Source organism: Zootoca vivipara, chromosome 14 (genome assembly GCF_963506605.1).
Source record: "Zootoca vivipara chromosome 14, rZooViv1.1, whole genome shotgun sequence".
Lineage (NCBI taxonomy): Eukaryota > Metazoa > Chordata > Lepidosauria > Squamata > Lacertidae > Zootoca > Zootoca vivipara.
The window spans coordinates 25942927-25966932 of NC_083289.1; the positions used below are offsets into that span (position 1 = coordinate 25942927).

Genomic DNA, 24006 nt, shown 5'->3' on the forward strand with positions numbered 1-24006 from the left:
AATGGTCCCGCCCGGGCCGCGCGTCCCGTTGCTAAGGCCACGGTCACGTGGTGCACCGTAGTCCCGCCGCTGTGGGGAGGGAGCCTCAGTCAGGACCCATGGCTGAGGTGGCCGGGCCGGGGGCGGAGATAGGGCACATTTTAGTCCAGGTGGGTCCAAATAGCACTGCAGGCAAGTCCCTCACGGCCGCCTCACTAGCCTCGTTTCTATTGGCCTTGTGGCCACTTGACCAAACTCCCATGAACCTTTGCTCTTATGGCCTCCCGCGCCCACCCAGCCATAATTCCCAAGTTCCCTTGCGTCGCTCCCATTGGACGCAGTGTTGGCCTGAAGACCCTGATTAGGCTGGCCATTTACAATTTACAATGGCCAGCCAAGAAAAAAACGAGGAGGAGCAGCAGCGTCCACAAGGAGGACACAGGTTTGCTTAAAAGTGGCACATGCCAATTCATATGTGTAGATGCACATTTAAAAATAAGCACAGTGGGAGCTTACATTTGCATTTTAAACTGTTCCATGACAGGAACAGGGGGTTGGACTGGATGGCCCTTGTGGTCTCTTCCAACTCTATGATTCTATATGTTTAGAGAAGAGATGTAATTCAGTAGTAAAGTACCGGTATCTGTTTTGTATGTCATAGGTCCTAGATTCAATCCTCAATGGCATTTCCAGGTGGGTTTGAGAATACCTCCTGGCTGAAAGAAACCTTGGAGAGCTGCCACCTCTCAGTGCAAGTTGACAGGCCCAATGGTTTCCCCTCAATATAAAGCAGCTCCCATTGTTTCCTAAACAGCAATCCTGTACATCTTGCCACCATTGTGACCTGATGAATTAGTGTGGTTCCTCTGCTGTCCAGGTTTGCTGATTGTTGATGGGCAACTTAAAGCTCTCCCTTCTCCCTTAGAATTTCTTTAAACCAGGTTTTGACTAGGCAGCCTAACAAATGTTTCCTTCACCATAGGGCACATAGCCACACCAACCCAAGTGCAAATCTCCCCTCATACATCCAGGGGTCAGCAAACTTTTTCAGCAGGGGACCAGTCCACTGTCCCTCAGACCTTGTGTGGGGCTGGACTATATTTTGAAAAAAAATTATGAATGAATTCCTATGCCCCACAAATAACCCAGAGATACATTTTAAATAAAAGCACACATTCTACTTATGTAAAAACACCAGGCAAGCCCCACAAATAACCCAGAGATGCATTTTTTAAGAAAAGGACACATTCTACTCATGTAAAAACACGCTGATTCTTGGACCATCCGTGGGCCGGATTGAGAAGGTGATTGGGCTGCATCCGGCCCCCAGACCTTAGTTTGGGGACCCTGCATTATGCTCACTGTGGACCCCTCTGAAGTGGTCAGTCCCTGTGCCTCTCCTGGGTGCTCTTATTATTGAAATATTCATGCAAAAAGGTGAAGTCCCTCCATGTAGACAAAAAGCATATCAGAAAGGAGGGCTTTAACCAAGCCTTCTGATATGCTAGATGTCTATGTGTGGGGACTTGCCCTGTTTTAAATCAAATCAGCCCTCACCAGTCTGAAATGGTAGTGAAAATTAAACCAAACTATCTCACTAAAAACAGTCATGTGGCACTGTAAAGACTTAACATCTCACACATGTACATACTCGCCCTAACCCAACTGAAAAGATTGTTGTGAGGATGAAATGTGGGCTATACTGAGTTCTGGGCATAGGAAAGATACAATAAGAACACATTCTACGCTTTGGTTGCTCCAGACCCTCTTTCCAACTGTTTTTCAAATTGCACCTTTTACGTAACTTCTGTGAGTTCTTTCCTTGATGCCTCCCAGCTTTCTTCAAATGTTAATGTTTATTTTTCCTCTCCTTTTGCACATTGAAGCATAGCTTTTTGGCAGAGAAAGATTGGTTTTAGCAATGTTTATTGAAAATTTCAAGGGAGCTGAGATTTTCTGTAGTAGCTGAGGCTGCAATGTCATGCACACTTAACTGGTGAATAAAGTCCATTGAACTCTGGGCCTAGCTTCTGAGTAAGCTATGCTTAGAATTAGGTAGCACGTTTGATTAGTCTGCAGTGAACACCCTTGCTTTGATCTTGCAAAGCTTAGATTTTGGAAAAGTCTCTTGAATGGACAGTAATGTTTAGGAAAGATGGTGGCCATAGCTCAGTGGTAGAGTATCTGCCTTTCATGAAAAAGGTCCTAGGTTCAATCCCCAATATCGCTGGATGGGGTTGGGAATAGCTCCTGTCTGAAATCCTGGAGAGCTGCTTCCGACAGAGTAGTACATAATACTGAACTAGATAAGAGCAGTACTCTGACTTGATATAAGGTGGGCAGTGTGCTTGGCTCACTCAGGGCAACCACTTGAGTTCTGGACCCTTGCTCCTCTTGACTGATAAAAACTAACAGGGAGGGGACAACTGGCTGGGCCAAGGAGTTGATTAATGTCTCCACAAAAGAGAGGGTGGTCCTTGCCTGCTTGAAGGAGGCAATGGTAGAACCACTCCTCAAGAAGCCCTCTCTGGACTAAGAAAATCTAAGTAACTACTGCCCAGTTGCTAATCCTCTACTTCTTGAGAAATGTTATTGAGCAGGTGATTGTGGACCAGACCCTGGTGCTCTTGGAGGAAACTGATATTCTAGATCCATTTCAATTGGGGTTTTGGCACAGAAACGGCTTTGGTTGCCCTGTATGATGACCTACTATATGTCGAGAGAGAGAGAAAGGAAATGTGTCCCTGTTAATTCTCCTTGACCTCTCAATGGCTTTCAAGACGATCAATCATGGTATCCTTCTGGAACAGCTGTCTGACTTAGGGGCATAGCTGCCAAGTTATCCCTTTTTTTAAGGGAAATTCCCTTATGCTGAATAGGCTTCCTCGTGAGAAAAGGGAAAACTTGGCAGCTATGCTTAGGGGGCTGGCACTGCTTTGTGGTGTACTTGGATGGTCATTTCCAGAAGGTGATGCTTGGGAAGTGCTTTTCAGCCCTGTGGATCCTCCAGTGAGGGTTCCTCAGGGTTCTATTTTCTCCCCTATGCTATTTAATATCTACATGAAACTGCTTAGTGGGGCTATCCAGAGTTTTGGAGTATGTTGTCAGCAATATGCATGCTTTCGGATTAGTAAGGTTACAGAAAGCATGTTCCATGAAGTTCCTCTTCATGCCAGGTACAATCTGAGGTGCTTGTGCTGTCCATTCCTGTTTAATAGGCTGACTTTGGGCCTGGGAGCCAAATGTTTTCCCTGTGGACATCAGGACTCTCACTAGACCGCATCCGTTCCCCAGATAACCCCTTTCCCCTACCCTGCTTCACACTCCTCTCAAGTGCTTTTGTTTGGCTGGGATGTATCATTGGGCTGTGATAATGCCTCTAGCTTGACTGGATGGAGGCTAGAGTGGGGTAGGTGTTAGGCGTAGAAACCTGTGGCCTTTGTGTGACTGGAATGAAGCCTATGAAACAAAGGTAAAATGTGCATTTGTTGCCCTGCACACTTTTGCTTCTGGCTCCACCCACCACTGGCATGCTGCTCCTGGAAGATTCCCCACAAGGAAATGTGGTCCTCCAGCTGAAAAACATGGCCCACATGCACTGGGCTCTGTGTATTTTAAAAAACCACCTCCAGTCCTGTGTCTCATTACCATCTTGGCTGTCTGCTAAGAATGCCCTCTTTGCTGTTATAATATGATGCTCATTTGATAATGATATATGACATTATAATTTGGTTGCTGTGTTCTTTAGAGTGTTGCCAAAGTCCAGGCTTAAAGTGCTGCGAACCTTTATTGTTTTCAGTTAAGCTCCTGAAGGTAATTTTAAATTGACAGTGTATTTCATAGATATTTTCATCATATTTATTTCCCTTTCCGTTTTGGATGTACTATGTTGTAAGTTGCCTCAAGCATTTTGGATGATGTAGGTTAGAAAACTGACAATACTATCCTAAGCATATGTACCCAGAAGCCAGTTTCATTCAGTCCAATAGGACTTATTATTTCCACCCCCATTGTTCAGCCTGGACACTGAGGTCCAGCTCTGAGGGCCTTCTGGCGGTTCCTTCACTGCAAGAAGCAAAGTTACAGGGAACCAGGCAGAGGGCCTTCTCAGTAGTGGCACCCGCCCTGTGGAACGCCCTCCCAGCAGAGGTCAAGGAAATCAACAGCTATCTTACTTTTAGAAGGCAGCCCTGTTTGAGGAAGTTTTTAAAGTTTGGTGTTTTGTTGTATTTTTAATATTTTGTTGGAAGCAGCCCGGAGTGACTGGGGAAACCCAGCCAGATGGGCGGGGGTATAAATAATAAATTATTGTTATTATGTAGGATTGCAGTTAAGCAGTACAACCCTATGCAGGTTTATAAATAAAAATCTGATTGCATTTTCTAGCAATGAAACTTTTGCACTTTTGATTTTAAGTACTGTCTGTGACATGTTGCAGTGTTTGCATTGTTTTATATAATGTTATTGTTGTGAGCTGCTTTGGGTTCCCTTCAGGGCGGAAAGGCAGATTATACATTTTAAATAATAAGTGTGTTTAGGATTGCAGCCTGTATACAAGAAATGATAGTTATAAAGTTTTTTTCCTGTTGCATGCTTTTTGGGGTGGAATGTTTTACACCCCTCCTTGCCCCTTTCAACCTGCTCATCTCCTCTTCTGTGTTCTGTAAAATTGCAGAGGTCGCTCCCTGAAGTGTGTGTTTGTGTGTAGTGCTTAATAAATCTGTTTTGCTTTCAGTTTCTGTTAAATATATTTACACCTTCTGATGATGCATGCATTTACTGCAAGCTTCAATTAATTTTCTAGGTTCAAGAAGATCTTCAACAGCTGAAGGACCAGCTGCGAGACATCAGCCATGATTGGGAACTGCAGGATGCTCAGAACCTTGAAGCTGCTATTGAAAGTACAGAGAACAGATTAAAGGTAAGTGGATGGAGAATCTTCGAACAAAATGGGGAAACATCTCCGAGTGAAAGTGTTAATCAATATTTTATCCTCAAGTGAAAATGTGACACCTCATCACTTTCTAAATTCCATTTCTGAATAGTAAATGGTTTGAAGTGCCACGTATTGTATTTTAGAGCCATGACAGTACTTCTTGGGTGCTCAGCATTATATGGCTATCTTAGACATAGCATAAACTTGGTCAAATTCAGAGCCTGGGGTGATGTCTTTCATTTTTTATTTCAAAGCTCAAAATTTGTTCAGATCTGCTGGCTCAGGTAGCTCTGCCATCACCTCATTATCCTATGTTTTCTTTCTCCCTATCCCTGAACAGAAACACACTGAGAAGTATTTAAATGCTGTAAACCAAACTGTGCTAACGATTTCGTCACCTTCTGGTGTGGATCTGCGTTCAAGACAGGTGTCCAAATGGTAAGAGTACTGAAATTTATTTGTGTATGCTACTTTATCTGTATATTTTTAAATATAGATGTTTATATTCTAATTGTAGTATTTGGGAGTTTGTAGAGTTCATAGAAAGGACGTGGGTGGCGTTGTGGTCTAAACCACAGAGCCTAGGACTTGCCGATCAGAAGGTCGGCGGTTCGAATCCCCGTGACAGGGTGAGCTCCTGTTGTTTGGTCCCAGCTCCTGCCCATGTAGCAGTTCGAAAGCATGTCAAGTGCAAGTAGGTACCACTCCGGTGGGAATGTAAACGGTGTTTCCGTGCACTGCTCTGGTTCGCTAGAAGCGGCTTAGTCATGCTGGCCACATGACCTGGAAGCTGTCTGGAGACAAACGCCGGCTCTCTCGGCCTATAGAGCGAGATGAGCACCACAACTTCAGAGTCGTCCGCGACTGGACCTAACGGTCAGGGATACCTTTACCTTTACCTAGAGTTCATAGGGCATATTACAAATAGTCAAAAATTCACACACAAAAAGCTGTATCAGAGGATATGCCTTCCGTCTTATAACAGAAATTGGCAAGTTGTTCTCAGGATTCTGTACATTTCTGTGTCTACAGAGTTAAGAACACTAATAATGCCTCCTGTTGTTGTTTCAAGTTCATATACTTAACCCACATTTTAAGTTTTTTTATTGTTTTATTGTTTGTTGCTTGCTGCCTGTGCTCCTCTGGGAGAAAGGGTGGGATATAAATTTAACAGATAATAAATAAATTGCAGCAGTTTAAACTATTGCAGGTGTGGAAATAAAGTTGGAACTGAACCAAATCTTGCAACATTTCCCTATTTATTTCTCTCAGGGGGCTCCCCATGGAGACTTCACAGAAAGAAATAATTTACCCAGAGATGTCTGCAATTACCACTCAGCCCTGCGGCAGGTTACTACCACATAGGTCTTCTGCACCAAAGGTCTGAAGGAACTCATGGCTTGTAATCCTTCCAGTGATTTTGTAACCGTCTTTTGCTCCCAACTGAGTCTCTTTTCCCCAGTGCTCTCTCAAAGAACTTCTCAGGTCCCAAAGGGCAGGCCTAATGCTTTGCTTTGCAAAGCAGAAAGTGTGTATCGGAGTGTGTCCTTGTCTGCAAGGACAATGGATGTAGCTTGTGAGACCACACATGAGCCAAATGAGGGGTGGAAAGGGGTGCAGCAGGCGTAATCCAGTTCAAGGTCACACCTTCAACATACTTTTAAAGCAAATGACTTCCCCAAAAGAATCCTAGTTTTGTTAATGGTGCTGAAAATTACACCTCTGTAAAACGTAAGCTATAATCCACAGAATTATTTGGGGGAAGCCACATATTTTAAAGGTGCATTAAATGTTCTTTAAATGTAAAGTGTGGGTGCTCTAAGTGAACTATATCATAAGGAAATGAAACGCTGTAATGAGCAGCAGAAGCACAAAATATGTAGAGGATCTATGGACAGATCAGAAGCAGGTTGACCAAACCCACAATGGCAGTAGGCTAAGCGAGAAAGGGGCTGCTCCTGCATTAAATATTTTTTGCTTCTAATACCAACCTCCAAACTCTCTCCACTATGCATGGTTGATCATAATTTGGAGAAGAGCATGCTATGGCCTTCCAAGGGTTTATCTTGTAGGGCTGAAGCCCCACTGCCCTTTCATATCATGTCGTTATGGCATCTGCCGACCAAAAAAACCAGCCGTCATTTAACTACAGAAAATAAATGTAGTTCTGCTTTGCCAGCTGTTCTCAATTGTTGGTGCATTGGCAGAATGACTATCACGAAACAGTTGTGAAATCCAGCTAAGAGATTACTGCCTGTTACCTGCTTGCTATGATTTCTGGATTCTGTGAAAGCCCCAAAAATGGAAGTTCAAGTAAATCATTAAAATGAGACTCATTTTGGCAGAACTGCATAATTATGTTGAGGGCCTGGGCTTTGTTATGGCATAAATTTTGAATCAATTTTGGTGCCAGATCTTCAACCTTGATAGATTGCTGAACTTGCTTGAGTAAGAGCAGAGAAAATCAGAGCTCTAAGTAGCCATGCTTGTACCCCATTCATCAGCTGGGGAATAAGCCTATGTTCATTTTCAGTGCCATGTTTACGGGAAAACTACAGGGAGGTATTACTGCTCTTGATACAGGTCCAAATGTGTTGTTGCCTCTCCTTTCAGCACAATTAAAAGACAGGCTCTGTGTGAAACGCAAGTGCCTGCACACAGGGATAATTCTACTCTGTGTGTTAACTTCTGTGGCTTCTATTTTTATATCCATAAAACAGAAGGCATCATATTCATTAAGCCAAAGATGAGCTTATTAAAGATATGTCCCCCCTCCTTTCCACTAGGATTTTCTTCCGCTGGATTTTTTTTTTAAAGCAAGCAAAATAGCTGGAGACATTCCATCCAGCTAAAACCAGTATTATCACTCCCTTCAGGATTGTGAATTCCCATTTCTTTAATTATTATTTATTTCCCATTTACTTCCTAAGCATGTTCTTTACCTTCATGGAGTCAGTGAACTGAAGCTGAACCAGAGGAAGGTGTTTTGGTTCACTGGGCCGGTAATCCCTGATTTAAAAATAAATAACTAAATAAAAATCTACAGCAAGTTTGGCAGGACCACAAATGTAGCCTGCTGATCAGACTAGGAATCAACTACATCCGCTTCACACAGTGGAATGTTTAGAGCAAAAGATACTAAGCGGAGGAGCCCAGTGGATTTTCTGGCTTTTTCAGCATCCAGAGAATCTCAACATTGGTGGGGGGAGGGGGGGTTGGAGGGGGGGTAAGATTCTAGCCCACAAAAGGCAAGGTTAATAATATGTGGATAGTTTCTTGCTGAAGGACTTAAAATGTATTTCATACCCAGTTCCTAATTCATACCCAGTCCCTGCAGCTGATATCCTGAAGCCTTGATTCATGCCTTCTTGGGTCCTTTGCAGTTTCCTAACAAAGCATGCCAAGCCAAGAGTGCCGCTAGGTGGAGGTACCCTCAGGATTGAATTTACCCCCCAAGAGGTAGTGATGGCCACCAAGTTGGATGGCTTTGGAAGAGGGTTAGATTAATTCATGGAGGATAAGGCTAGCAATGGCTGCTTATCAGTAAGCATCTGAATACCAGTACCAGTTGCTGGGAATCACAAGTAGGGAGAGTGCTGTGGCCCTCAGGTTCTACTTACAGGTTGACCATTGTGAGAACAGGGTGGTGGCCTAGAAGGGGCTTCTTATGTTCTTAGGGTTCTGCAGGGAGGTTGCCACAGAGCTGCTCAAGTATTCTGTGGTGTCAGGCTCAGGCAGAGGTGATGGGATACCCTTTTGAGTCTAGGCAGCCAAATAAGCCCTAGGTCCTGCAACAAATGTATGGCTGCCAGCCCCAGGGTCCAGAGCTCTTTGACTTAAGTGAGGCCAAAGTTGCCAGAAAGAGCCTCTGAGATTAGGATCACCTTTACTGCAGAGTTTTGGGACACAAAGAGGGTAGTAGCTAAGAGTTTAGTTCCCGGTTTGGTGACAGAAGGGCAAAAGCAGGGGTTATACAGTACAATCTAATGTTTCTTACTCTAGTGCTCCATTCTTTGACCTCCCTCATCCACACAGGATGTGAGCTTGGACTGTATATGTATGCTTTTTCTAGTTAGCCATTTTGTTTGCATTCTGTTCTTGTGGTTGTACATCAGTGCACTAAGCCAATTGCCAAAGAAAACCCATTGCACATACATCCTTAGCAACACCACACATGCTTTCAAAGTATGTGTGCAAATTATCAGCAGATGAGTTCTCTAGAACCTTAGTTTTTGTTCCATTTAGTATCTATTTACTGCTTTTTCTCTTGCAGCAAAAACTTTCAATGATGGTGAAGATTTTGTACAATCCACGCAATGCTTGCCATCGTAATTTGGTAAATGAGAGCTATGGAATTGACTTCCCAATAATGAATCAGAGACAAACAGTCCCTGTAAGTAACAAAGATGTGGTTCAATGCCTTATTTGTTTCAATATTTTTGTTACTATTGTAAATTATTCCCCAAAACAATCCAGGCAGGCAGTATTGCAGCAGCATTTTCGGGGTGGGTGGTTAGGAGATGCAGTCCTAGTTCTAGAAGATCAGCATCAGAAGATGGGGCTTCAAATGACATTGCATTGATTTCTTTACATTTGACGACCACACCTTATTGATGAGTAAACTCTTTCCATTAAAAAGTTTTGTGCCTGCGGCAATGGGAGGTAGAATGAAAGTTGTGTTTAACGTGTTTAATGTGTGATGGCCCCTTCATATGTTCAACCCATCACTTGATGTTGTAGTGATGATTAGTTTGCATATACAAATTAGCCCTGAATCTGTTTCAATTAGATTCTCCATGTTTTCTGTGCTTAACCATTTTTGGCCATAAGTTTACAAAAGATAGCAACTTGGATCTTGGAAGTTGTTTCAGATAATACACATTTACAATAAATCCTGGTCCTTGAAAATCAACATTTTGTTTATAAAAGTGATAGGTCAATTATGTTAATTACAAACCACTTGGATGTATAACTTACTGGTATTCATGAAAAATTATCTGCAAATTATATCAATTATATGCAACTGTGATATACAAGAAGACAACACTTGTGAAAATATGAAATTATTTTAATTACAGCAATGGAAATATACAAATTAGCACTATTAATTAAAATTACATGCAAATTACGTTAATTGCAAGCAATTAAAATGTATAGCTTAGTATTGTTTGTGAACACATGAAATTATGTTAATTACATGTGGCTAAAATATGCAGATTAGCAATGTTAATTAAAATGGGATGCAAATTATGTTAATTGCCTGCATCTTAGAGATGCAAATGAGCTGCATCCCTCTAACATTCCTCTCGCCAGTGATTTCTGACATGGCCTAATGAGCTGCTCACCTCGGTCATAGAACATACACCAAGGAAAATAGCCATTGAAATTGCCACAATGATAGTTCTAAATAATTGCTGTGACCTGGAAGGAGCATTCTATCGTTCTCATTTTCATAAAGATTGCTGCACAGCCATAGACTTATACTGGCATTTTGGTCCCAATATCCAAATAAATAAATAAATAAATAATGTAAACTTGGAACCTCTTCATTTATTCATAAGGAAGAATTTAATGCTGTGGCGATCTCGAGTTTTTACGAGTTGCTGTCTTCTGCTGCCCGTTCAACTAAGTTACTCCAATTGCTCCTTTTCCTCTTCCCGCTTTTACTCTCTCTGTGTGTTTTGTGCTATGTACGCATGTATTTGAATTAATCTCCTATGGGATGCATGCATACATTTTTAAAATGACAGCAATAAAACAATTTCTTTCATTTCAAATGAACAGGAGAGTGGATAGAAGCACTGTAAGATCTGAAGAAAAGAATTTACTGTACATAGAAGCACACACACACACACACACACACACACACACTTTAAATGCTTGCATACGGCTGCAATTACAAAGAAAACCATAATTTTGGCATCAGTAGCAGAATTAGATTTAAACAAATTGATGTTCCACTGCAGTAATCTGGAATACGTTGACTGCATTTATAAGAACATAACAGGAGACCACAGTGAATTAATAAACTGTCCCTTTCACCAAAAATAAGAGAGGGAATAATTGGTGAGACAGAGTTAAGTGAACAGATGACTACATTCAGCCTCCTCTCAACCTAGAAATGGGAATGTGAAGGTCACCCCTATCCTGGATGACAAACGGAGAGCTCTTTGTTGGTAAACAAATTAATCTTTGGAAAGGTCACCATTTGTTTTACATTTTTTATCCAGTTCTTGTCATCTGGAATCCAAGATTGACTGTCATTCTGCAAGGTGGAGTGCAGCTGAAGCGGCTTCCGTCCGTATCAGCATTCTTTGACGGAGCTCAGCGCCTGATTGAGATGCTATGGGCTGCTGGCTTACAGCTGTCGCCGGACCAGAATGAAGGCCCAGCCCAGAATTCCAATAAGCAGCGCTGGCCAATTTTGCTTGGTGTAAGCTGGCCCTCTGCCCACAAGTAAAATGTGTGGCACTTCAAGCCAGCAATTATCTCGCTCACTTCCTTCTGTGCTGCTTCTGTTTCGTTTTTTGAAAAGCACATGTGGCACGGACTGGAGTTGTGTAGCTATTTTTGCACAAACACCTGGTACGGCAGAGTTTTGAGATGGATAGATTTGAGGAGGGGGGGGGACTTTTGGTAGGTTTTCAGTAAAAAAAGTCTTTCCTAACAGTTTAAAGGCAGACTCCTGCACCCCACCAGTGCACACATGCACACAAAGAACTGAAAGGCATTGACTCAGTGAGATGGTAAGGAGGCTGCAGGCTTAACTTAGTGGTTAAAGGGATGAGCTATGAAATATCTATTTCAAATGTCATGTTAGCTATGAATTCATTGAGTGGCCTGAATATGTCGTAACCCCCACCCCACTAATATTGGCCTACCTTACAGAACTGTTGGAAGGATTACTGACATATATGTTAAGCGCTTCTAACTACCTAGAGAGAGGGGCCATATTCAACGCATGGAAATATTTAAGAATAGATAATTGTGCAGTACTCTTTATTTAAGGCTTTACTAAATGTGTAAAAACATCAGTAGTTTACATTATCTTTACATCTTTTTCCACAGTCAAAAAGCATTTTAATAGAGAGTGACAAAATCAGGAGGGTTTTTTCCTCCTTTGGAAGACTATCAAATACTCAAACTTAAGAGTTTCATCACAGATGGAAAGTATTTGTTTTTGTTTTTTCCGCATGGACTATATATTTTCCATGTGTCCATAATTTTGTAGAATCAGTTCCATGGGCCACTAGTAATATGAAATAATTGCCCAACTAATTTGTCAGTGTCACTAAAGAGCAGCATCTGAAGCCAAATCTGCTTGTGATCCGTCATGAGCACTGATCTGATGCTAAGAGAAAACTTGTCTGTCAGCCACTCAGCTATGCAAGTATAAGGTGGACAGAGTGATGGTAACCTCCAGTGTCCATTCCCCTTTTCTGAAATGTGTTTCTGTCTCAAAAGCTTCTTTTGCCTCTGCACTCCTTTTTAATAACAAAAGAAATACAATGAGCTGAACAGAAAAGCTTTTGGGGGGGAGGGGGAAATGCTCGGTTTAAATTGAAGCAGAGAAAAATAACCATATTGAGTGGGAGTTCTTATCCACAAGAGAAATGCAGTTCAAAAAGACTAATAGAATTGTTTTGTCTCAGGCCTCAAGTTAATTATACACAGAATTGCTTGAGATCAGGAGAAAATACTTCTGCAGCACGTTCCAGGCATATTATGCAGAGCAAATGTTTGCCGGCAGCCCGAATTAAGATCTCTTTTCTAACCTTTGAAAATTGTGTTCTGATGTAATGTTTCTCTTCGCCAGAATGTTTCTGTGAAATTAGATATGTCAAATTCATTGTGTTGTAATGAGTCATCTGTGGGGATTTTTCAAGAAAGATCTGGTGACTACGATGGTAGATTCAATCTGATTCCTTCGTGCTCCTGAGATTACCACAGACCATGTTGTGTGGTCAACCTGGTCCAAAGAAAGGTTGCTTGTGTGCTTGCTGTGGGGGAAGAAAGGGGGGAAGCATTCCCCTGTTGCCAAATGCTATGTTGGAAAAGGCTCTCAAATGGTGTGTTCAGGCTTACAATCAGTTGATGGCTTAGGCTGCAATCCTAACCCCTCTTACTTGGTAGTAAGCTCCATTGAAGTCAATAGGACATGGTTAGGACTGCAGCCTTAGTGTTGGAACCAATGCCAGACATGGCACTGCAATTGAAGGAACTTACACTTGACAGTAGTGTAAAGGTTAGAAAAAAACTAAATTCTTCTTTTTGTTTTTACCTATGGCTTTATGTTTTTTTTACCTATGGCAGCATTCCATAGTCTTTGAGTTTAGGCAACTTCCTAGGTAACTTTCACACCACCAGCTGGGAGTGTGTTGCAGTGGGCAATGGGTGCCTTTCTCCACTATCCTAAATCTGGAAATCTGGAATGAACTGGATCCTTTTGGCCTCCCAACTTTGCCCCCAATTCTCTTCCTAAGAACACTGTCATGTATGACAAATACTGTAGGCACAATCTGTCTGTAGCCCACCCATTCTCTTCTAGGTTAGTAAGGAGCTGTTTCCTATCTAACTAATTGATACTTCAAGCATGGAGGTGTGGAGGATGGACAAAGCACTTTTTGTCCCCTTCTGCTTTCCTTATGGTGTGTCATTCATTCTCCATCTCTTTTCTCCTGACAGCTCTTTGCTGTGGCCTTTGCTTCACTTCTGATGAAAGATATCTTCAGTTGTGAAGATAATTGAACAGCCTTTGATGGTCAAGTCCAACGCCTCTGTACTCCCCACCCCCTGTTTTGTGCTGAAACAGAGGTGTAAATTGACAGCCTAAGCTCAGATTTTGCCGCTTACTTATTTGACATGAAGTACCGTAGTGAATAAACACCAGACTTAAAACTGCTCCATGTTGCAGATGTTAGATATGATGAAGAGCCATTCATGTACACGGGGCCTATCACTTATGTGAGGGTTCTGTCCTGGGGGTCCACATGCAAAGGCAAAATCACATAAAGCCAGGAATGCTCAGAACCATCATTCCCATGCAACCATCCCTACCTGTCCAGAGCAGGCTTCTAGGAGTGTTCCAGGGTCCTTGCGTGATCTTCCAAGAGACCAGTAATCAAGGCAGAGGGCTTCAAAAGCTATTTCTGTGGCAGGTTTCCTATTTGTTTAATTAATTTTCGGCTACTCATCTCGAATTATGATTGTTTAAGTAGATTATGCATGAGCTGCTGGCCCACTGTATACCGTATATCAGGGAATTGAGTGAGTTTCACCAGGCAACCAGAAATATCCCAAAAGGGAGCGTTTGTGGTGGAAGGATGAGATTTGCCTAAACCACTTTATGAACTACCACAGGGAACTATTTTAAATGGCCTTAATATGGTGGCTGTTTCAGAATAACCAGTTTTACATTTTCAGCAGGGGTGGTTAACCTCCATATGATGCTGGGCTACAGTTCCCATCATCCCTGGCACATCGACCATGTTGGCTGGGCCTGGTGGAAATTGTAGTCCAAAAACATCTGGAGGGCCACAGGTTAACCAACCTTGGTTTACATAGTGTCATTGCTGAAACCTAGCTAATTCCTTGTAAAAGGCCATGGGTGTTTTTGTTTTCATAAATTTATTTTATTAATAGCATAGCGGACATCACAAGACATTGATTAGATTTTAATTAACTCTCCTTTAAATTGCTTCAACCGCTGACAGTCGACAATCGTGTGGCATGTTTCTAAGCAGTAAAATCTGAGCTCATACTGTTTTTTGTTATTAAACCTTAATGAAACTATTCATAGCGGAAATTGTATTTATTATTTAGCCACGCGTGCGTGAAGAACTCCTTGATATCAAAAAGGTTTGCAGCTGATGAAGGAATAGGTTTCCTCTCATCTCTCCTTAGGCACCAACTCAGAAGATAGCAAAAGGTGTTACGGTCCCCAACCTCTCAGTAGCTCCACCTTCCTTCCATTTGAAGAAGGTTTCCTTTCCAGTTTCTGAAATAGATGCGGAGAAAGGTCAGTCACAGCTGTGTGCCCAATCCGCTGGGATTTATTTTGCTATACTTGTCCTGGCATGATGTTACGCTGGGCATATATATATAAAATCCTTCCAGTAGGTACTACTGGAAGGATTTTTTAAATTTTGTTTTGACTACGTCAAACCAACACGGCTACCTACCTGTAACTGGGCATATATAACTTCACCTAGAGTACTGGTTGGCAGGGTTGCCGGGCACTCTCGCTCCTGGCTCAATTTGGGTCGTGGGGGTGTGTGTTTCAGCGGTTCCCCCAGTTGACACGCTGGGCATCCCTTGTTCATCCGTGGCAGTGGCAGCAGCAGTCTCAGCAGCCCGGAGCCAGCCTGGTAGCGCAGTTGGCTCTGGCTCTCTTCAGGAGCTGCTCGCTGCTGTGGCGCCCACCATTTTGCCTCGCCAGAAGTCCCCATATGATGTTTCTTGTGCCGTTGAACCAATCACGCAACATTCATTCCCTATTAATAAAACTACAACACTTAAAATATAAATCCGGGGACATTAAATGAAATCCGGGGACAGATTTTGTCTGCGGACAAATTTGTAAATCCGGGGACTGTCCCCAGGAAACGAGGACGTCTGGTAACCATAGGCTAGTCTGTGAGGGCAAATATGTTCTTATTTACAACCAGTCCTGGGTTTGTCCCTGGCTGTCAGCATCCTTCTTAGTGAAAAACTAAGCAGGGAGGGGAGGTAAACTAGAATAGTTGACTCTGTCCATCATTGGTTCAGGAGCTACCTGCTGTTGGGCTACTCCTTACCTTCTGCCCAGGGGGCACCAGCCACCACCACTGCTCCCTTCCCACCTCGGTCATATTCCAACTAGAGGAGATAGTGAAAAGGAAAAAGAATACTCTCATTTATACATTCTTCTTCCTCTTCTACCTTGATCTCCTTTTTGAACCACTTCCTTTCTCCGAAGGGTGAGAGAGATGGAAGCAAGAGGGAATCGCTTCCTTCCTCTCAGCATTTTTCCATCTCCCTCCTTTTCACCTTTACCAAAAGCAAATGTTGGTCTTAAAAATGTTGCTTGGTAGCAGTGCAGTAATAAAACTGCTGGCACATTTTGCAAAGCTAAGCAGGGTCCAGTATGGTTTCAGATTGGATGGAGGACCATGGGTTGAGATTCCTGCGTTAACAGGGGATTGGACTAGATGGCCCTCGGGGTCCCTTCAAACTGTACAGTTCTATGATATTGGTGGGCTGGCTTTAGGAGTGAGGAGTTTACACTTCCCAGACCAAGCTGCTTCTGAAAGAACTTGTTGAGTCTCCCTGGTTTTTATCTAGGGATCCTGAGTCTAATTGAAAGAGGCCTGATTCCACGTGCAGCTAGGATTACTCTAGCGAAGCCTCCCATTCTTCCTCAAGCTGCTCCTCTTCATGAATCTCATGAAAAGCACAAGAAACCAGCTGCAGGTAGGGACAAAGAGATGCTGCTGATACTGTAAAGGAGAAACTTTCTCCATTGTCTGGTCAGTGTTCCGTGTTTTGGCAATGGCATTGGTGTTTCTAAGGACTAGTGGTCACAGCAGCAGACAAGCCCAGTAGAGTCTGAGGGTGGTCTTTCTTCCTTTCTGGTAACTTGCCAGAACAGTTCCTCCCTATTCTCATCTGAGGGCAGCCATTCCAGCACTGGGAGAGCTGAGTAGCAGAGCTTACCCCATCAGCTCTGCTTCGACAGGCCAGCTCCATCAGGCCTCCTCTCCCCTCAACTGTCATCTGAGGGCAAACATTTCATTAGGCTGCCTCAGAGGGAGAGATGGGAATCAGGGCTCATTCTGTCTGCTTTGCTAGAGGCCCAGCTCCATCAGGCACCTCCTGCCTCTGAACTTTACAAGTTGGTCAATATAGGAACAACTGTCTAGAAATTGGTGCTGAGTTTTGAATTTTATTTTCTTCTTCTTGTCCCTTTCCCCTTCTCTGTTGTATTATCATTTGCTTGCTTGCTTGCTTGAACATAAGTCTGTGGGTAGGGAGTGTCTTGTTTTGATTTCATGTAAGCCACTTTTGGGTGAAGAGCAGTGTACAAATGCTCTAAATAAATAGAGTTCAGTTTGCCAAGCTTGCTTGAGCTGACCAATGGTTTTACCATTTCCAGTGCCATGCTTTTTGTGTCTGTGGTTGCCTCCAGCTGACCTGTTTGTTGAGCATTCATCCTGATTTGTTTGCAGGGAGGTTGTTTCTTGCACTTTCATCTTCGTAAGAAGTCTAATTTGAGTGTCTCTCTGCGTGTGCAAATCAACTTGAATTTGTCCATGTGTGATTGAATCTCCCCAGAAAATAGCTACAGCCTGGAAGAGTCCAAATTGTAACCTGTAGTTTAATACAGTGGATGCTTATAGTTGTAGCTTTCGTTGGAAATGTTGGGAATAACAAAACAGATGTAGTCTTAATTCCCTGTGTATTTCATCATTCATCAGTGTTATTTATTTATTTATTCATTTATTCATTTATTCATTTATTTATTTAGATTTGATACCTGAGGTTTAGTGATCTAATATTTATGTTTAATAAAAGCTGTTCAAAACATTCATCCCTTCTGTAGATGGAGGTGTGGAGAGCAAGAAAGGGGAAGTCCCAGCTCCTCCTCCTTATCGAAAGTCTGGGCCTACCTCCACCTCCACCTCAAGCAAGGGAAGAGGAGGAAGCAAGGGCAACATTGCTCCACCCCCATCCTGCATCTCTGTTATTTCGCCCAAGAAATCAAAGTTGCCCCTAATTCAGGCAATTCAGAAGCAGGCATTGTCCAAGTCTTCTTCCATGATGCTGAAGGTACGTCTATGATTTCCATCCTGTGAATGTTGGGTATCCATTTGATTCATAGCACCCAGCTACATAACCCACGTTTCAAGCCAAGCAATTTTAATATGGCCTTCTACAACCTGGTGCCCTCCAGAGGTTGTTGGACTCCCAATGCCCTTCAAGCCCAGCCAGCGCAGCCAGTGATCAGGCGCTGATGGGAGTTCTGATCCAAAATATACAGTACGTGTGGTAGGCACCAGATTTGGAAAGGATGATATAGCATTCAGGACTCCGTATGCAGATGAGTTTCCCTGGGGATGGAGCTGCCCTCTCTTTTGAAGTAAACGGGGAATCCCTCACAGACTCCAAATGTAGATTGGGACACATTGTCAGGACTGAGCTATATCCAGTTGTCTGAAGTGAACCAAAACTGGAACTTGGTAGTCAGAGTCAGGGTCAGAGACATACAAGTGTCAGGAAGACCTTGTTGCTCAGGCAAGATCTTACACCAAAGAGGAATCCTTTTTATAGCTGTTTCTGTCAAGGAGGACTTAGTGGCCATTCCAGAGTCTGAAGGTACTTCACTGCTAGGAAGGTGTTCCAAGCTGCACATTTGCTAGATCATGGAACTAGCTGCACCGACCCCATGAAAGTCCTCCTGACACACAGACAAAGAAAAATAGCTATTATGTCATGGTTGGTCATGTTAGCCCCCGGCCTCTTCCCCAATAGCTTTCTCAGTGCACATTTAGGTAACCATTACTCTTCTTCAGTCGACCCGTAAAGTATTTTATTTCTCTTGTGATTGATCAAGACCATCCTTGCATTGACAACGTTATTAGTATTGTTGTTAGCAGTATTTATAATCTGCCCTTCAACCCAAAGGTTTCTAGGGTGGTACACAAAATTCAACGTGACAGTATTGCATAAAAAGCAATAACACCAAAAGTAATAAGTCCTTAAATCACTCATTTCCATAGGCCTGAAGGAATACAGTGGTGCCTCGCTAGACAAATTTAATTCGTTCTGTGAGTCAATTCGTTTTGCGAAAAATTTGTCTAGCAAATCCCATAGGAATGGATTGAATATTTATTTATTTATTTATTGCCCATAGGAACGCATTAATTGAATTTCAATGCATTCCTATGGGAAACCGCGATTCGCTAGACGAATTTTTCACAAAACGAAATCGTCTTGCGAGGCAACCTCCGCTCGAAAAATCTCTTCGCTAAGCGAAAAATTAGTCTTGCAGGGCATTCGTCTAGCGAGGCACCACTGTAAATACATCTAGTGAGGTCTAGAAACAGATAAGGTGAAGGGCATCTGCATCTCCAGTGGGAGGAAATTTCACAGCAGGAGCCAATGCAGAGCTTGAAGGATCAGTAATACATTATCCCACATTGCAGACAGCTGCAGCTTCTGGACGGTCTTCAAGGGAAGCCCCACATAGAGCACATTGCGGTACCCTAAATAAACTACAAAGCTTTTGCTATCAGAGCTTGCGATATCATAGCTAGGCTGGATGCATGTTGAATTGGTAGTCATCATATTCCAGGATTTGGGTCCTTAGGATCTCTTTGTAAGTATTAATGGGACAGCATGTCTCCACTGCTTGTTTTACTCTCTTTACGTCTTTCACTCTTTCCATAGACCGCAGAAATAACATCCTCTCCAACCTTCCAGAATATCTCTTTAGAGTTTGAGATACCTGTTCGCAAGGGAGCCATAGACTACACAGCTCTTGATCTCCAAGGATTTAAAAGACACTGCTGCTTGTTCTGGGGAAGTGTCCTTTCCTTCTTGGAGCACGTCTCTAACTTTTTGAAGGACTATGCTGTTCCCTCCGCCATCATCAAGGGGAAGAGAGTGATGGAGATTATTCCAGATTTTGAGCTGAACCAGAGGCCAACTAGGGAGGAAATTCTCTCTGTAATAAAGAACATCTCGGCGGTCAAAAAGCTCTTAACTAAACCTGGCCAGAGATACAAAGGCCAAAATGGCACTGCAGTGGCAGCTACCAAGATACAGGCATTATGGAGGTGTTACAAATTGAGAAAAGCCTACATCGACTTCAGGCAGCAGCAGTGGGCCTCAGGAGTGATTGCAATCTCTTGGCTTGTGCATGTTCACCGGGGGCGTGTCAAAAATACCCTGAAGGAATCGCGACAGAAACACCTGGAGAATTTCTACATCAGGGCCAAGGTCGGCAAGGCTGCCAGCTGTTCTGGCAGTGCTCCTTCTCTAAACATCACTTGCTTGAGTGGTTGCGTTAAAATGCTACTATTTTTTCATTTAACTGTACACATGTCCAAGCACATTTCATCCTTCATTAGATGTTCATTCTTCTGTGCATAAGTTCTCTCCTCAACCCCCTCTTCCCACAAAAAGGAGGGGCACCCAGAACTGCTGCCTGTTTCCTCCCCTTTACATACTAGGGGGACAATTCCTTTTGTGTTTTGTTTTTTTAAAATAATTTTTATTGAATTCTACATAGAGGAAAAAAAGGAAAGGAAAAAAAATAAAAAATAAAAAATAGAGAAAACAAAAATAACAATATTATCACATCTTATCTCTTCAAACTTCTTCACTTCCCCTCCTTACAGTCCTTATTAATAATTAACTCTTACCATTTCCAAATCTTAGCTAAACATCATAAAATTACGTCTTATCTCCCATTTCATAACCTTATTCTTAAATAATTCTTATTCATTTTGTATAGAAGAGTGAAGGAAAAATAGAAAGAAAAAACCAAAATAAAAATAAAAAGACATAATAATATTTTCCAATTTCTAATATAAACATTTCGGACTTCCTCATTTCCCCTTCTTGAGTTCCTTATTAATCACTAATTATTGCAGTTTCCAAATCTAGAATTACATTCTTTCTTCCAGTTTACAACTTCTTTTTAACCGTTTACCCTTCATACTTCTCTTTACCTTTATTACCCAATATTCTCTACCCTTTTACCCAAAAATATTAATTCATCAGTCCTCTCATCCATGCTTATTGCAACACCTTTAGGATTGCGGACCTCCTCTGTCATTTCCAGAATTGTTATCAAAATCAAGTCCCACTGTGTACCATTCTTCTCACAGTCCAGAACCTTCTCTTCCTTCCTGTTGGTGCTCTCCGCCTCCATAATTGTGGCAGAGCAGGAAGTGGTATTGTTATTGTCCTTGTTTTGTATTTTCCAAATATAAAAAAAATAAAATCCCGTCTGAACTGGATCCAACCTCTATTTCTTTACTTTTTCTCTTATTATTCAGTCTCAAATTCAGCACTGAGCAGCCTTGAGATTTGTTTTTAAAGCTTCCTCTTTTACTTGTCTGCAGCTCTCAGTCTCAAACTCATACCAACAATCACATTCTTTTCTATTGTGACGCCATAAAGACGGCTAGCCGGTCCTTCCTTTGACCCAACTCCAAGTTCACGGGGGGTTTCCCCTTGTCAAATCACAGTCTTTTGCAGAGATTTATACACACTTTATCTTTTTCCCTTACTCTGCATCAGGAAAAAGTTTTTTTTAAAAAAAATTCTGGGCTTTCCATAGCTTTACAGGGGAACCTCGGTTTATGAACACCTCGGTTTATGAATTTTTGGTTTATGAACGCCACGGACCCATCTGGAACAGATTAATTCACTTTCCATTACTTTCAATGGGAAAGTTCGCTTCAGTTTATGAACGCTTCAGTTTATGAACAGACTTCCGGAACCAATTACACCCATGCTTCGGGTTAAGTACGCTTCAGGTTGATACTCCGTGGACCCGTCTGGAACGGATTACTTTCAATGGGAAAGTTCACTTCAGTTTATGAACGCTTCAGTTTAAGTACTCTGTGGACTGTCTGGAACGGATTAATTCACTTTCCATTACTTTCAGTGGGAAAATTCGCTTCAGTTTATGAACGCTTCAGTTTATGAACAGACTTCCAGAACAAATTGTGTTCATAAACCAAGGTACCACTGTACTGCATTGTCCGTTACTCAAGTGGGGGGGGGCTGACTTCCCTTTTAAGCCTCCTCCCAGCGCCAATTACTAAGTCCAATTCACAAATTTTTGACTTACTTGATCCAAATCTCTTCTTTTTAAAGGAAATAATCCGCCGCTTGCAGACTGCAGGCACGGAGCTTTGCTTCGTGGAGGTAACGATGGCGCCCAAAATGGCTCCCGCGACTACCACTCCGCTGGCTCTCGGGGCTCTAACAAGCTTACCGGGCAGCGGGGGAGTCGCCCTGGGGCTCTGCTGGGCTATTTCGCCCCCGGGATGCTCTACCCGGGGTTCTTACGGGGATCCGCATCGCCCCCACAGAATTCCCCCCCCCTCCGTGGAGCCAGAAACCTCAGAGTTCGAGGTTTCTGCGCCTCTCCGCCAGCGCGGCAAACCGGAAGTCCTCCAATTCCTTTTGTTTTTACTTGGGTCACTCCTGTTAGAAAACTATCTATCTAAATAGATTGACAGAGGCTGAAATTAGTCCGCAATGAATGTCGTATTGTGGCTGAAAATGGCAACCCTATTACGTTTCCCCTCCCCCATAATTCTATGTATTTATGTACACTGTTAATATTCTTCTTAGTATTAAAAAAATCTTTAAGTGGGGTACAAGAGTACAATAATAAACTCGTAGCTAAAAATGAAGAGATGCATTTTAAAATACAGTGAAATACTCAATCATCTCTCTTAACTTGCACAATCTGAAAAACTTTTCAACATCCCGGCTTTCATCATATGCTGAATCTCACCCCTTTACCCTGGCCATTGACACCTAAGATGTGTATTTTCAAGACCCACCCTATTCCTGAGACTAATAACTTTAATAATAAAAATATTAATAAATTTGGAATGAGCCTAACATGGGCAGTGTCCAGTGAAATGCTTCTGTTAGTGCAACAAAACTTGCCCCATCTCTCTTCTCCAGGCCCTTCCCAAGTCTGAAGAGTTGGGGGTCACTCTAGGACAGACTGGAAGGTCACTTAGGGAGAGGAGTTGGACAGGAAATTCCCTTGCATGACCAAAAGTAGCATAAGCATTTTGTTGGGTACCACCCTGTGCTTCCATTTAGAAATAGTACAGGGGAGCGTAGGGTGTACTTGATTCAGTGCTGCCATTTTGGGTATTAAAGCACACATCTGACTTCCAGTCTAGTTCCACTCTCTTCTCCCTTCATCTATGTTTTCTCTCTACCTGACCTTTCCTCTCCCGTTACACCTGTGCTGTGCACTTGATTTTGGGGGTGGGGGTGGAGAGAATTCTCACTTGCTTCTGTAGCAGTCCCTACTTTGTCAGAAAGTACTTAAGTTTGCAGACAGGCTTTTAATTAGTGCTCACCATTTCATTTATGTTTGCTTTCTTTTTTTTCATTCATATTCTGTTAATTAAGTGATCAGCCTCTAATCTTCCCCTGCCAGTAGCTTCATGTAGCCATCTAATTAAATTAATTGGGGAAGATGTTTTAAGTATGTGATTAAATCAATTAATATAATTTATGCTTGGCTTAACTGTACAGTGGGAAAAGGGAAGGGGGGGGAGAGAAACAGCTGAAGTTTGACTGGATTGTATCCGCCACAGCTTCCCCCTGTCACTGATCAATGCCTTCTCTTGATTTTTAGCATCTGGCCGCCAACTGGAATCGCATCAGGACCTCTAGGAGGACCATTATCCATATCCCATCATTAGGTATAACGCTTTTGTCTGTGGATCTATCAGCAACCTCTATTACCCACCACATTATGACTCCTTGATTGAGTTCAAGGAAGGCCCTTGTTTTATTCAAATTGGTCTCGGCAGGAAAATGTTGTCGACATGATGAGAGTAATAACACAGGGCCTTCGCTTGAAACGGCGTTTAATTTGGGGATTAAGCAAATAAAGTCATTATGTAGAGGCCGCTATTCAGTGGAGAGGTGATTTGCTGTAATTCGCTTTCATCTGTATGAAATGAACTAAAAAGTTGTATTTTCCCCTCCCTTCTTCCCCCCTCCCCTCCCCTCAATATAGCAGATAATGTTTCCAGTATCTGTTAATGACAGGGGGGACATGGGCTTGCCTGCTTCGTTGCTATTACACCAATAAACTGGGATCTTGCTTGCGCCCTGTTTTTAATCAAATGTGCAGTCAAAATGATAAGCTGCATTCTCTGAAATTATTTAGTTCTAATTACGAGCAGATGGGATGCTTTATTTGCACCTTGGGCGCCTGAGCAAAAGGAGATGCTATGTGCACAAGAATAATTAAGAAGTTGAATAGTGGGGTTTCCCCCCTGTACTTAAATAATCTGCAGTTTCATGTTAATTAGCGCTAATGTAATTATTTAATT

At 42.5% G+C, this 24006-nt stretch overlaps 1 protein-coding gene across 1 annotated transcript in view; it reads left to right on the top strand.

Moving 5' to 3' along the window:
- The first annotated feature begins 74 nt into the window (after nt 1-74).
- Nucleotides 75-24006, top strand: part of IQCH (IQ motif containing H) — an 85853-nt gene continuing 61921 nt past the window's right edge. The window contains exons 1-10 of the mRNA XM_060282764.1: nt 75-149; nt 4784-4900; nt 5256-5353; nt 6188-6296; nt 9189-9308; nt 14819-14933; nt 16238-16366; nt 17496-17722; nt 19343-19894; nt 23301-23367. Coding sequence (XP_060138747.1) covers nt 99-149; nt 4784-4900; nt 5256-5353; nt 6188-6296; nt 9189-9308; nt 14819-14933; nt 16238-16366; nt 17496-17722; nt 19343-19894; nt 23301-23367 — 1585 coding nt within the window. The 5' untranslated portion in view covers nt 75-98. The remainder of the gene's footprint in view (nt 150-4783; nt 4901-5255; nt 5354-6187; nt 6297-9188; nt 9309-14818; nt 14934-16237; nt 16367-17495; nt 17723-19342; nt 19895-23300; nt 23368-24006) is intronic.